The following is a 13,507-nucleotide window of genomic DNA, read 5'->3' on the forward strand; positions in this document are numbered from 1 at the left end:
AAGAATAACACTAGCACTTGGTTTTTGTCACTCTGTCATGGTTCCAGTTGTACGTTTAATAATAGATTCTCCTCTACTATTAATATCTAGCCTGGTCAGTGACCATTTTCTTTTCGTATCCCATGCTAAATATTAGGTTCCAATGGGTTGGAGAAGGGACCCAAACTGCATAAATATCAGGACGCAAGCTTCACACTCCGTTCTGCAATTTAAATCCAGAGACGAGGGGGTAATAACACATAGCACGCATTTGATTCAATTTACAGAATACATGTAGTAAACAGCTGGAATCTAAATGTCCAATAATTAAATGATATAAAATCATTAGCCATGAATTTTTGGTTAAAATAAATGTAACATCTTATTACAATTATTTGACTCTATAGCAACATCAAATTATATAACCCATCATGGGTAAAATTTCCTCATTTCAAACTTAATAGCAGTGGACGCCTATATAGTTAGTAAACGAAGAATAATCTTACTATATCATCAATGGAGGTCACTCCAGCAGCTGCACAAGTCGAAGTTTTCTCAAAGAAAATCGTTACTTCTCTACCAGCCTCGAAAACTAAAAGAAGGCAGATGAAATGTTTAGTCTGTCATGCAACTGGGGGGCGGAGAGAATGATCCTCTGAAGTATCGAAAGCAGTGGGTGGCATAAGCTGCCACGTAGGAATCCCAGGGTATGCAAGAAACGGCACCAATTTGCTGCCGATAACCTGTGGGGGAGGAATAGGAGGGAGATGAGGTAGAAAGCCAGGTGGAGGGTTCAATACTTTCAGTTGCTGCTCAAGTTTCTCTTTCTCAGCTTTAAGCTTCGTTTTCTCGTCTCTTATTTCATTTTTCTCCACCTACAAGTTAGAATTACATACCACCAGCCATAGCATAAACAAAATTACAGTACCAGGGAGAAAAAATATGAAAGTCCAGCATGCACCTTGATTTCTTTAACATTCTCCTGTAATTTATTGCAAGATTCTTGTAGCCTCCGGGCTTCTTTCCTCAGTTGAATAACCATGTTAACAGCATCATTCAATATAACACCTTTATCTGGTTTAGGTGGCTTCCCAGGTTCTATGATGGAACTTAGTTCTTGGAATCTTGAGATTAAACCAAATCCAATATTAAAGTGTGTTCGTATCCAAGAACGCACATATAGATGTGACAAAAAAAGAGCTTGCCTGTCATTCAGCTTATCTCGTCGGATTTTCTCCTTGTAGGCTTTGGAATCAGGTGCAACACATGCTCCCAACTTCATCCTATATGAAAATTGATTGCATTTTTACGGATAGGAACACAACAAATCATTGAAGATGTGAGCGAGAATAAATTATCATCAGACAGTAAAATTTCATTAATTGCTGTGAGAATCAAATGCCAATAGACAAAAAATAAACTTTCCAATGGATTGTGCACGAGGAATGCAGACATTGAAACATGAGTTCAAGCATTAAACAAAAAAATTCAAGTATGCTATGTGCACCTCTTTCTAGAGCTTGGCTCCTTTGTGCCATCCAGATTTCCGAAGCCATTGTCAAATTCTACACTGAAACAACCGGGTAAGTTTTCTTAGAAAATGTAAAAGTAATGATATCTGCAATCATGTTATACCGAGCAATCAACAACTAACAAAATGATAAAATAGCATCGTTCCAAAAATAAAGATTATGATTTATTCATAACTCATAAGCCACGGGCTTCCATTCAATAGAACCTTCATTAACAATATTTCAAAAGGAAACCATGCGAAATTAGTCCACAAATATGGCCAGAATACAAATTCAATGTGATGCTCCTCGTAGGAGTTCTCGAAGATCAGCAGAACCCTGGGCTCGAATTCAAAACTAATATACTTGGTAGAAGAGAGATGCCCACAATCGCAAGATATATCGTCTGATGCTTTCATACTGCATGATATGGTCAGGAAATACGCTAACAGTAGAACACAAACTCAAAAGACTAATTCATCATCCTTATATAGTGAGACTATATAAACCATATACATAAACTAATTGCGCCCCGCAATGCAGAAGCTGTACCTGGAGATCAGATTAGAGAACAGGAAATTAAGTAGCAGCATTTTCATCAACCTATGAATAAATATACCTGGCCTTAAAAACAAAATTCACACATCACAGTGAATAAAAACTAGTGACTCGCCTGAGAGATGTTGGAGGGGGCACGGCATCAAGTGATTGGGCCCAATGGAAATTTGAGTCAAAAGAAGGCAGACCGCCACCGGGGACTGGAATATCTTCCAGCAAGGAGTAATCAAACACCCAATTCGAGGGGTTTTCCTCCAGCGGACACGCCATCAACCCGAGGAAAGATAGACGCGAACGAACTGAATTTAGGGTTCTCCACGAAAAAAAGGCAAATCTTGGTGGATTTTTCAGGCAGATAATGGGAGAAAGCGGAAAAAGCAAGAAGGAAACGAGCGGTGGAGAAGGAAATATGTGGCGGGCTGTGTTGGGAATCAAATGGTTAATGTGGGGTAGGTGGCGCCACAACTTGTGTTTGTTTTTTATTACCTCGTTTTAGGCACCTACGATGGGTTGTTAAATGATCAAGTGATATTATCTCTCCTAGTATGTATAAAGATATGAGGCAAAAATGTATATAAAACGGTTTCATAGGGTTTTATTTTGTGTGACGAATATCTTATTTGGATCATCCATGAAAAAATATCAATTTTTAGGCTAAAAGTATTACTTTTTGTTGTGAATATTGGTAGGATTGACTCGTCACACGGATAAAGATTCGTGAGAACGTCTCACAAAAGACCTACTCAAAATACTGTCTCACATTGATCCAAACTATTTAATTTTAATTTGATTACGTCGAGTGTAATTATTTTTATTAGTTTCACATATTCAAATCAATTTTCAGATTGAGTAGTATTTTTATGAGGTACACATGTTCAAATCGAATTTGGCCCATCAGATGTTGATGAAAGTGTCCTTGAGCTAGTATGAACTGTTCTAAACCCACAAACGCAATCTAACTAAATAAGGCTATAAAAATAAAATAATTATACTTTTTTAAGATTGAAATTGTTTTTTCTGAAGTTGTGTTTTTAATTATTTAGAATTTAACATATTTGGAAAAAAAAATCCTATCGAAATATTGAATTGAATGGTCCTTGTACATAAAAATTTCATTGGAGTTCATAAATGGTATTGGGCATGACCTTGGGCTTTTATACATGAAACATGCTTTAGGCTTGCTTTATATGTGCGATGAGGTTTTGGGCTTTGAACTTTGTGCCCAATTTTCAAAATAAACGCAACAGGTTTGGGCTGTTCATGTATTGTTGGACTTGTAAAAATCGAGTGTAAGATAAAATTAATACTACAAAAGTGGTTATATACTAATCTTCATCGAGAATTGTTATTTGCATTTCATTTTTATTTTGTAGACACTCCATTTTATGTATAAAATTTATTAATAAAATAGAATGTGTACAACAATGCATGGAGTGCAAACATTTCTCATTTTCTTTTATCTCGTTTTAGTTGATTTCATGATCAATTGCTTCAATTATACAATACGTCTCTGCTTGATAATTAATGTCTATATACATACTCATTTCGTCCTAAATACATAAGCTACATTTCTTATTTCAGTTATTTCAAATGTATATTTATTTTCTTGTTTTTTTTTTTTTTTTTTGCTGATATACCTTATTAACCAAGTATTGATTGGAGAAACATACAACAATTTCAAGTGAATTAAATAATCATTAAAGAAGTATGTTTGTAAATTTTACTTTTTCAATAAGTATGAAAATAAATAAAGTTACGACGATAGAATAATAATTATGTAGGATAAGTAATTGTTCAGGCCGTTCAAGCTGCAGCCGCGCTAAGGAGTCTGCCAAAGACATAGTAAATGTGAAGTCTTTCATCGACAAGAAAGCTTAATGATTTTTTCAACAAGTATGAAAATAAATAAAGCTTACGTCCAAATGGACACCTTCGTCTAAAGGCTTCTTTACTTCGTCATGACCTCAATACCATCATCTCTGCCAAGCCATCCAAAGAGGAGAAAAATTCACTTAAAGACCTCACCGGAAAGCTTTTCACCACCATCAGCAACGTAAGGCCGAAACTCGACTGTTCCATTTTCCTCAACTGAATCTTGTCTCTTTTTTGTTCTTGGTTCTGTATCAGCTGGACCATGCGGCAAAGATCAAGAGCAGCCCCGAGGTGGAGAAGTACTATGCTGACGCCGTATAAAAACTGAATGATGTTCTTTCCAAGATTGGTTAGAATGAATTAGATGTGTATATTGATGTCGTAAGATTTTATTTCGAGTCCATGAGATAACTCTTTGTGTCTTATATGCAATTTTCCAAGAATTTTCTCGAAATCAAACGGTATGATTGAATTTGCAGTGCTCAAACCCTCGTTCGATGTTCCAGTTTGATGCTCGATCGAACATGATATTTCTTAACGAAACTATGTCCAAATACGGTTGAAAAATATTAGCAAAGATTTCATGAACTGATGTGTGTACTATATTCGTTTATATATTTTAACTGTCCAAATATTTTTTTTTTCTCACCATCTCAAATAATTAAATAATATGATCTAGTGTCATATTTAATATTATTTTACCAATATATTTTTATCATTAAATATATTACTTGCTTTCAACAGTTTTTTTACCCTAACTCATCACATAGAGTAAAAATGATATTTTTTCCCAATAAGTTTCTTAACATGTGCATGTGTAAAAACATATAATATATAAGTCTATATACATAGACAGACGGAAATATACTATCATTTTATGATACAAAATATAAAACAAAACATTTTAATAATAATTTTAAAAATTTGGAAAAGTGGGTAAATAAGATATTTATTTGGTACAATTTTATTAAAATAGATTTTCATAATATTTTTTAATAAATAAACATGGAAAACTTTGATAATTTGAGATGCTATTTTTCAATATTTAAAAAATTACATCATGAAGTTTGATAAAAATATATTTGAAAAATAACATAATATTGCAATTTTGTGAATAAACGACGATGTGTAATAATGTATAAACCACGATAAGATGCTTGAAAAGATGAACAAATATATATTTATAGGTCCTTCAAAATGAAAGAAATTTATTAAGAAACCAAAGCCAAAACGGAATGAGACTGTAGAACCGAGCGCTTGTCGCTTTACCAAAAGATATAGCCGGTGGTAATGGTGCAACTCAAACTTTTTAAACCGCACAGCAGCTCAAGCACAACGGTTCGATCGCTCTACCAAGCAGAGACAATTATTCCACCCAACAATCTCCTTTCCAATAATTTCACTCCTTGCAATCAATGAGAATCAAACCCGTGACATTGGCTCGGATACCAATTGTAGCACTAAACGCTTGCCGTTTTACCAAAAACTATAGCTGGTGGTAATTGTGCAACTCAAATTTTTTTAAACCGCACAACAGCTCAAGCACCACGGTTAGATCCCTCTACTAAGTAGAGACAATTATTGCACCCAACAGAGACTAATTAAGCAAACTGTGATTCCATGACACAAATGATCGGAAAAGAAAGGCAAGTCATTCAACACGACGAATTTTCATTGGAAAAATATTCTTGAAGAAAGTCGAGGAGGCACCATTTCTGATTATATGACTTGAATGATCGAGAAAAAAGATATTCAAATGGTGATTATAGGAATCAAATATGGATGATCGGATGTAAAAAAACATAAGTAAATATAAGCCCTAGGTCGCTCACGAGGGGATTTCATAAAGGTCCTGAATATGCAAATAATCATTCAAAAAAAGTCTCACAAATCTTTATCTGTGAGACGGGTCAATCCTACCGATATTCACAATAAAAAGTAATACTCTTAGCATAAAAAATAATACTTTTTTATGGATGACCTAAATAAGAGATCCGTGTTACAAAATAATACCCCTGAGATCGTCTAACACAATTTCTTTGCCAAAAAAAAATATTTAAATAATCAAATCAACTCTATTATCAAGGTGTGGATGCAACAGATAAGAGATAGTGAGCTCTTGCCTAATAAAATTATGGGCTGAGATTTTTAAATATATAATTCAATTTCAAAATTTTTACAACATAGGTCTCTTTTTACATTTATTATTAGAATCAAAATTTTTCTTGATTTTTTTGTTCCATAATTATTTTTTTTGGTAGTTTTGTGCGCTTTTTTATTATTGTAGTTTTTACTTTTAAGTTTTAACTCGTAGCATCACTTTTATTTTATTATTATTTGTATGTACGACCTCAAAACTGTTTCTTTTTTTTTTTTTTTTACTAGTTTTTGGGATTTTGTCATCAACTATAATTTTACTTGGTGTGTAAGATTGTCGTTTTTCAATATGTTATTATTATTATTATTATTAATTTTTTTTGTGTGGACATACTTATTGATTGTGTCTTGAAAAACAATATTGAGTGAAATGTAGTTCGAATACTGATTTCACCAATTTGGTAATTACCGATTTAAGAAGAATTATATTATATATTTTTTATAAATTTAGTTTTATCCTAAAAAGTAAAATTATATTCTATATGTTTCTATTTTTTATTTTATGTTTAATTTTGAATAAAATTTTGCAACCAGGTTAAAATTTTCTTGCTACGCAGTGTCTATTTTTTTTAAAATGAAATATGATATTATTTTAACGTATAAAATTTAAATATAATTTACCTAAATTTAAATAAATAAGTAAAAAAAAAACAACTAAATATATTTAAATAAATTTAAAAAATCTAATCGTAAGAATCAAATATGACTTGAAATCCGACTACTCAACTAGCCAACTTTAACCATTCATCAGACCTGTCGCCATGTCTATTATCAATTGTACATTGGTACTCCTCCTTTCCGGCTATAAACCCTAGTTCCTAATTACTGTCCTGCCCCATTTTCTCTCTCGCAAAAATGGCCAAAAATCGGGAGCCCGTTGCGTCCGAAACTGAATCCGGAGAAGAAGTTTCGTCTGAAGAAGTTGGATCCTCCGACTCCGACTCTGAACCCGAACAGGGCAAGTCTCAATTTCTCAAGAAGCCCTTGCCCGCGCCTGCTGCACCCAAGAAAGCCCAACCTCTGACCACTTCAACTCCCCAGCAGCCTGCATCTTCTTCCGATGATGATGAATCTGGATCCGAATCGGACTCCGAGGGACCGAATCGCGAAGTCAAACCCCTCGCCTCCAAACCCATGGACAGCCCGCAGAAATCTGCGGCCGTCGGAAAGCTGAGATCTAAAACCAACGTTACTGGTTCCTCCACTCCTGCTAAATCCACCGGCGCTAAACGTCCTGCGGAAGGGAAAGAGATGGAGGCGAAGGAGAGCAAGAGGTCGAAGAAGAAACCGGAACCTCAACCTGAGAGTTCGGTTAAGAAATCCGCTTTCGCTGGCGATGAGTCAAAGAAACTGCTATTTCAGAGGTTGTGGAGCGAGGACGATGAGATTGCCATTCTTGAAGGTATGGCTGAATATGCGGAGAAGAAGAGGTCTGATCCGGTTGCTGATTTGAATGCTTTTCACGATTTCATTAAGAAAAATCTGCATGTGGACGTCACTAGAGTTCAGTTACAGGATAAAATCAGGAGGCTGAAAAAGAAGTACGAGAATAACAAGAGCAAAGAGATAGAGGGTAAAGATAAGACTTTCTCAAAAGCCCACGAGCAAAAAGCTTACGATTTGTCAAAGATTGTGTGGGGAAGTGAGAAGGGCAAAGAAACTGGGGTCGAAAAAGTAGTGGGGAGTCCAAAGGCTAACGGGAGTGCTGCAAGAAAGAATTCGAGCAGAAAGGTTAATGTGGTTGAAGATGGGCATTCTAAGGAAGTGAAGAGTTTGGAGAATGAGAATGTTGAATTGGCCATTTTGGGATCTAAGAGATTGATTTCCAATAGTGAGACTGTAGAGGAGAGGATTTTGAGGGCTGGGGCAGAATTTTTTGAGGGAGACAAAAAACTGGAGGGTGCGAGAGAATGGAGAAAGCTGAGACAGGAGGAGGTGGAGCTCCATCTGAAGAAGCTGGACTTGTTGCGTGCACAGACGAAGCTCGTGTTGGATGTTTTGAAGTCTACCTAGTAGTGAAGTTGTGAATGACTTTTTGGTTGATCTCTGCGTTGTCTTAGTGGTTATATTGTCAAGCTAATGGTGGAATCCTTGTTTAAATTTCTAGTTTACTATCATTAGTGTTTTATTACCTTTCAACTGTGATGAGACTCTGCAGACTATTCTATTTAAGTAGTCAGCCTCGTAAGTCATGGGTTTAAGTTTTAAGTGTTTTATGCTATTTTTGGTTTGGTTTGGTTTGGTTTGATTTTGTTTTCTTTTTGATGGTTTCCAGTTTATTCTTCTGTTGTGGTAAATTTCATTCTGATAGTTCTGTTGTTTGGCTTTTGTTTTCGGTTTGTTCATGGTGCATGCACCATTTGACTTACACCAAGCCAACAAAATTACTCTTTTCTTACCCAATGAACGAACTTAAACAAATTACTTTCCTTATGATACATCCAGATTCAAAGCTTGTATACTTCCGCAATCTTTTTCTGTTGGTCCACTAGGCCTTTTAGTTCAAGTAATGTTGATGAAAGCATTTCCGAGAAGAGAATCGGACCGAATGGTGTGGGATTATTGGTGGAATTTTGCGCAAGTGAAACTGAGAGCCAATATTTGAATGTCCTCAAATAGGGCCAAAACCCATTAAGTTTTCTTTATTCATTTTTGTGGTTTTCATTTGTATTGTCACACTATCAGTTAGTTACTTGTAAAAAACACTTTACCAGTTACTAAAGAGATCTGTGCAGTGCAATTTCAACTAAAATATCGACCATGGGGCTACCCTTTTTGATAATAACGTTGTTTGTGTTGGGCAGAGGGCTGTGTTTTACGAAAATGCATCAACATGATATCTTTCCTTTTACATGGTGATTATAATGATGATCTATAATACGGGTATTTTGCCTAGTGTGATGTTGGAAATACTTGCTATGCTAATTACTGAATGCTTAATCCTTTCAAGGATTGTCAAAACTGGAGCTGCAGCAGGTTCTATATTGGCATATTCCTCCAAATAGGGTGATATTTGCGTCTTAATATCATTTTTTCTTTTAAACGTGATAATAGTTGTGAAAAATTGTGGATGAATTTGACTGTTTAACCTTTTTTTCTTCAATGATTTCATTGTTATTATTCTTTTAGCTTTTGTAAATTGCTGCTCGACGCTTGTTATTGTAAAGGTAATCTTGATTGTTTCTGCTTCATCTTCATATTTTCTAGAAGCCGGATGCTATCTTGTCTGTATTGTATGTGACAATGCATAAAAATGAGATCCTTCCCTGAAGAATCATAGCATTTATTTCCCTTCATAATGAAACGCTTATGAAAATTGTGTGTAATTGATTAAATGGTCAAATACAGATTGCTGATCGATTCGATCAAGTTAGCATTTTGAATTTCGATCCCACCCTTTATTGTCAATAATGCTATATATATTGTAGCTGGATATCGCTTGTTTTTTTATGGTTAGATCAAACACACACACCCATGCACGTATCAGCTCTCCTGACTCTATAACAAGTATCAACGTGTCTGCTAGTACATGGTTAAATTAGCTTGAGATACAATTTTTTACATTCCTGGAAAAAAGTGTTATATGTTTTTACTAATAATATTCAAAATTTGTTTGATGTAAGGCAAAGATTTCCAATCTCCGTTCTGTGCTCGGTTTTTTTCTTCATTTTGTGTTACAGCTATGCAGCAAGCACAAACTATGCTCCTAGGGCAGTGGCCAATGCTAGGATATAAGTTACAACTCAGGTTTTGTTGGCTTTGTTTTTAATACTACTAGCCAATGCAACACCCGACATCAAGGACCTGAGTTAGAAAACATTACCTACTCAAATCCGGAAAAAATTATCGAATTAGAGTCATTATCCCATTTCAACTAAAATTCTGGAAATGACCCTGCAGCGCGTTTTTTGACTTAGCAACACGACTCGTTTCCCGCAAAGGAAAAAACTTTCAAATGCATGTGTACTTTAAAGAAAACAAATTTAAAATTTTCTCCAAAAATATATCTTGTTGTCCCACTTCGTTCTATCCCGCTCCCACTAACAATTTCTTAGATCCAATCCTTCCTCGAACCAGTCTAAAATCTTGACATCACAAATCCCAACATCGGAAAAACCAACGAACTATAGTGTCAGTAGATACATAATAGCAAAACTTTTGATTTTGTTTAGCAGTATTAAATGGGCAGGAATCTGAACTGGGGCATGTGGCTAATTAATGCTTTGCATGAACAGTGGCAGATAAAGGCTAGAAGCAGTTGAATGTCACATTAATGAATGTATCTAACATTTATGCCTTGTATTGATAACACCTACATTAACACCAGGGTCTCACAACTCTTAAATACAATACAGAATACTTAGAAAGACAAAATTTCAAATGCAAATTATCATAAACTAATTGTCTGCTTTGATAGTGTTGGCTTTGGCCCTTCTCTCGAGTGGTCTCTCTCTGTTAACTAGCAAGTCTACTTAAAAAAAAACAGAGTCAATTCTTCAATTTAAGAATTTGATGCAAAGGGGACCGTGTTTGGTTTGGTTAGTCCTTTTCCGTTTAGATATCAGTTACCAGTAATGTATTCTTCACATCGTAATAATGCACCAAAGAAACCAAAAATGGTGATTCTCGAAAGTTTGTATTTTTGACAGAGAACAAAGTGAGGATGCCTGCTGTTTGGTTTGCTGTAAAGAGGTCTCTGTACTGCAAATCAGAGCCCAAAAACGTGCATGATCCAAATGGTAATGGAAGCCAAAATCTGCGCAAGATTGTGACCAAGAAAAACAGCGGCAACCGTTCGGGCTGTTCCAGGTCTATTGCAAATCTAAAGGATGTGGTGATTCATGGAAGCAAGAGGCATACAGAAAAGCCACCAGTGTGCAGCCCGAGATCCATCGGCAGCAGTGAACTCCTGAATCCGATAACTCATGAAGTTGTGCTGAATAATTCAACTTGTGAACTCAAGATTAGTAGTACAAGTTACGATTTTCAAGAAGGACGGAGTGGTGGCGGTGGAGATGAGGATGTTTCGGATTTTGTGGGAATCTTGAAGCCTGGAACTCCTGGCCCTGGGCGACTGCACCTCGGCACCGGACAGAAGCCAGGTGGCTTTGGAAGCCCAGTTCGGAGGACGTCTAGTAGCCTTTCCAGGCGGGCTTCTGGATTCGGTGCAATTGTCACAAGGCCAAGGTGTTCTTTGGGGGGAGATTTTCAATTGTTTTGTCATAAATGCGGTGAGAAATTTGTCAAGTGGGAAGCTGTGGAGGAACATCACCTCTCCAAACATGCGGGTAAGATGTGAAGTTTTGATTTTAAGCCGAAAGTTTTCATTAATTTTAAACTTCTTCCGCGTAATCTCATTTAGATTTTGATACAAAGGTTCATCCCTTTAGGCTTAGCCTTGCATATGCAGTGCTTATATTTTAATGCACTTTTCGCATGTTTCGTCATCAACGGCAGATGTCAGCTAAGAAATTATGGTTTTGGGGGACTTTCTTTTCGAATTTCACCTTTCATCATGATAGCACCGGCACACAAAAGTTCGACACAATGAAACTAACTGGCTAGACCGGATTAGTTTGGTAATTTGGTTTCTTTATTTCGGTAAATCAGCTAGAATTATCATAAATATCAGTCAGTTTGATTCTATTTCAGTTTTTTTTGTGTTTTGTTTTTTCAAAATGGAACATGAACTTTTTCATGAATCGATTCGGTTATTTTTTGTTTGGTCAATGATGGAACCATCACCTCTAATGATGGTGGCTTTTCAGTTCCTGGTGTTTGTCTCAATTGGATTATGTAAGCACCATCTCAAAATACATCAGCTCAATTTCAGCCTCCCACCAGTCAACTTAATTTCTTTGCACTTTTATGTTTTAGTTACTGAACTAGTTTTTTTTTTTTTTGCACATTTATGTTTTAGTTACTGAACTAGTTGAAGGAGACTCCTCTAGAAGAATCGTGGAAATAATCTGCCGAGGCAGCTGCAACAAGCCGGACAACTCCTCCAGAGGCATCGAAAGAATCTTGAAAGTCCACAACATGCAGAAAACAATAGCACAGTTTGAGGAATACCGTGAGCTGGTGAAAATCAAAGCCAACAAACTGCCCAAGAAGCATCCACGCTGCATGGCTGATGGGAACGAGCTTCTACGATTCCATGGCTCCACCCTCGAATGCTCATTAGGCATGAAAAACACCCCCGCCCTCTGCACATCAGACACATGCATTGTATGCCGGATTTTGAGACAGGGGTTTTCGACCAAGAAAGAATCAAGTAGTAACAGCATTGGTGTATTCACGGCTTCTACCAGCAGTCGAGCATTCCAATCAATCCAGATCGACGAAGAAAGAGTCCCATCCATGAAGAAAGCTCTTATTGTGTGCAGAGTCATAGCAGGAAGAGTGCACAGGCCTCTTGAAAATGTAGAAGAGATTGCAGGCCAATCGGGTTTTGATTCGTTGGCTGGAAAAGTAGGGCTTCACTCGAATATCGAAGAACTTTATTTGCTCAGCCCCAAAGCTCTGCTTCCTTGCTTTGTGGTGATTTACAAGCATTAGAGGCGATATAAGGAATGAACAGGGGCACTCACTCCACAGATGAACGATTCTGTCTCTGCATTATTACATCATACTATCCTAATAGTTTGGTAATGCAATTTCTGTTTACCTTCTCCTGGATTACGTGTAGATTCCTTGAACTTTGTTACCGTACATTTTTTCCACAGTTTAAACCTTGGGGTTTATATGCGATAGAAAGTGTAAATCTCTTCTTTTTTCCCCCTAAAAAAAGATGCGAAGGTTGTGATAAGTTTAGAATCACGAGCAATTATTATATTATGTGTTTTATTTCATTATGTTGACAATATTGGTCAAGTTTGTGGTAACTTGGTTCCTCGCAAGCAGTGTCGGTTCCCTTTGTATCTGAATTATGGGGTAAAACTTAAAGCAAATGGGTATCTAATTTCTTTGAAGTAGTGAGGTATCATCATACCAAAGGAAGAGATAATTTATCCTGCAAATAAAATTCTTGTTTTTCTTGCAGTTTACACACTTTATGTAAGCAGAAAAGTTCTGAGTCCTGTTCGCGGTTTGTGCATTTTCAATCAATGTTTTTGCTTCAAGTAACTGTGGGTACTCTTGACAAGGCTAGTGTGCTTCGAGCTCATTCATTTTCAGAACTTCTTTCGATGGAGATTCATCTCCAAGAATAGCATAAGCACTCAAAGTTCCATAAAAAAGCTTAAGAATTCGAACCAGTTATGCACACGAAAATCTAAACTATTTTCCCAACTTTCTTCTCGTTCATTTCATTCTAATTCAACAGACAAGTAAAAGCACAATCTAAACAGAAGTGTTTCAGAAATCCCAATACCAAAAAATATAAATCCCTCAACAATTTTTTTAAAAACTTGTGGGGTTACATGATTCCT

The 13,507-nt window shown here is 36.2% G+C and overlaps 3 protein-coding genes across 4 annotated transcripts; 2 read left to right on the forward strand and 1 right to left on the reverse strand.

Annotated features, from left to right (window-relative positions):
- Positions 1 to 285: 285 nt before the first annotated feature.
- Positions 286 to 2,494, reverse strand: LOC142555915 (transcription factor bHLH115-like). 2 transcript variants are annotated; one of them, XM_075667060.1, is made up of 5 exons: positions 2,164 to 2,494; positions 1,487 to 1,549; positions 1,185 to 1,262; positions 941 to 1,103; positions 286 to 854 (listed from the first exon to the last, which is right to left on the reverse strand). In XM_075667060.1, the coding sequence occupies exons 1-5, from the start codon at positions 2,316 to 2,318 to the stop codon at positions 603 to 605; spliced, it is 711 nt and encodes a 236-aa protein (XP_075523175.1). In that variant the 5' UTR covers positions 2,319 to 2,494; the 3' UTR covers positions 286 to 602. The 2 variants fall into 2 exon arrangements, with proteins under 2 accessions (XP_075523175.1, XP_075523177.1); XM_075667062.1 differs by lacking the exon at positions 2,164 to 2,494 and adding an exon at positions 2,043 to 2,098.
- A 4,300-nt stretch (positions 2,495 to 6,794) lies between these two features.
- Positions 6,795 to 8,318, forward strand: LOC142555916 (GLABROUS1 enhancer-binding protein-like). Its single transcript, XM_075667063.1, has one exon. It carries the CDS (start codon positions 6,933 to 6,935, stop codon positions 8,088 to 8,090), a length of 1,158 nt encoding a protein of 385 aa, XP_075523178.1. The 5' UTR covers positions 6,795 to 6,932; the 3' UTR covers positions 8,091 to 8,318.
- Positions 8,319 to 10,675: 2,357 nt separating this feature from the next.
- On the forward strand, positions 10,676 to 13,344 carry LOC142555917 (uncharacterized). The gene is made up of 2 exons (XM_075667064.1): positions 10,676 to 11,365; positions 11,998 to 13,344. Exons 1-2 carry the CDS (start codon positions 10,741 to 10,743, stop codon positions 12,633 to 12,635), a joined length of 1,263 nt encoding a protein of 420 aa, XP_075523179.1. The 5' UTR covers positions 10,676 to 10,740; the 3' UTR covers positions 12,636 to 13,344.
- The last annotated feature ends 163 nt before the right edge of the window (positions 13,345 to 13,507 follow it).

This window comes from Primulina tabacum, chromosome 9 (assembly GCF_025594145.1).
Source record: "Primulina tabacum isolate GXHZ01 chromosome 9, ASM2559414v2, whole genome shotgun sequence".
In the NCBI taxonomy this organism is placed as follows: Eukaryota; Viridiplantae; Streptophyta; class Magnoliopsida; order Lamiales; family Gesneriaceae; genus Primulina; species Primulina tabacum.

Excerpts from the sequence above, each read along its gene's own strand:
- LOC142555915 (XM_075667060.1), bottom strand. The coding sequence starts at position 2,318 with ATGGCGTGTCCGCTGGAGGAAAACCCCTCGAATTGGGTGTTTGATTAC. Across the intron at positions 1,550-2,163 it reads CCCCCTCCAACATCTCTCAG|TGTAGAATTTGACAATGGCT; the intron begins GCGAGTCACTAG and ends CGGTTGTTTCAG. Across the intron at positions 855-940 it reads AGAATGTTAAAGAAATCAAG|GTGGAGAAAAATGAAATAAG; the intron begins GTGCATGCTGGA and ends TCTAACTTGTAG.
- LOC142555916 (XM_075667063.1), top strand. The coding sequence starts at position 6,933 with ATGGCCAAAAATCGGGAGCCCGTTGCGTCCGAAACTGAATCCGGAGAA.
- LOC142555917 (XM_075667064.1), top strand. The coding sequence starts at position 10,741 with ATGCCTGCTGTTTGGTTTGCTGTAAAGAGGTCTCTGTACTGCAAATCA. Across the intron at positions 11,366-11,997 it reads TCACCTCTCCAAACATGCGG|TTACTGAACTAGTTGAAGGA; the intron begins GTAAGATGTGAA and ends TTTATGTTTTAG.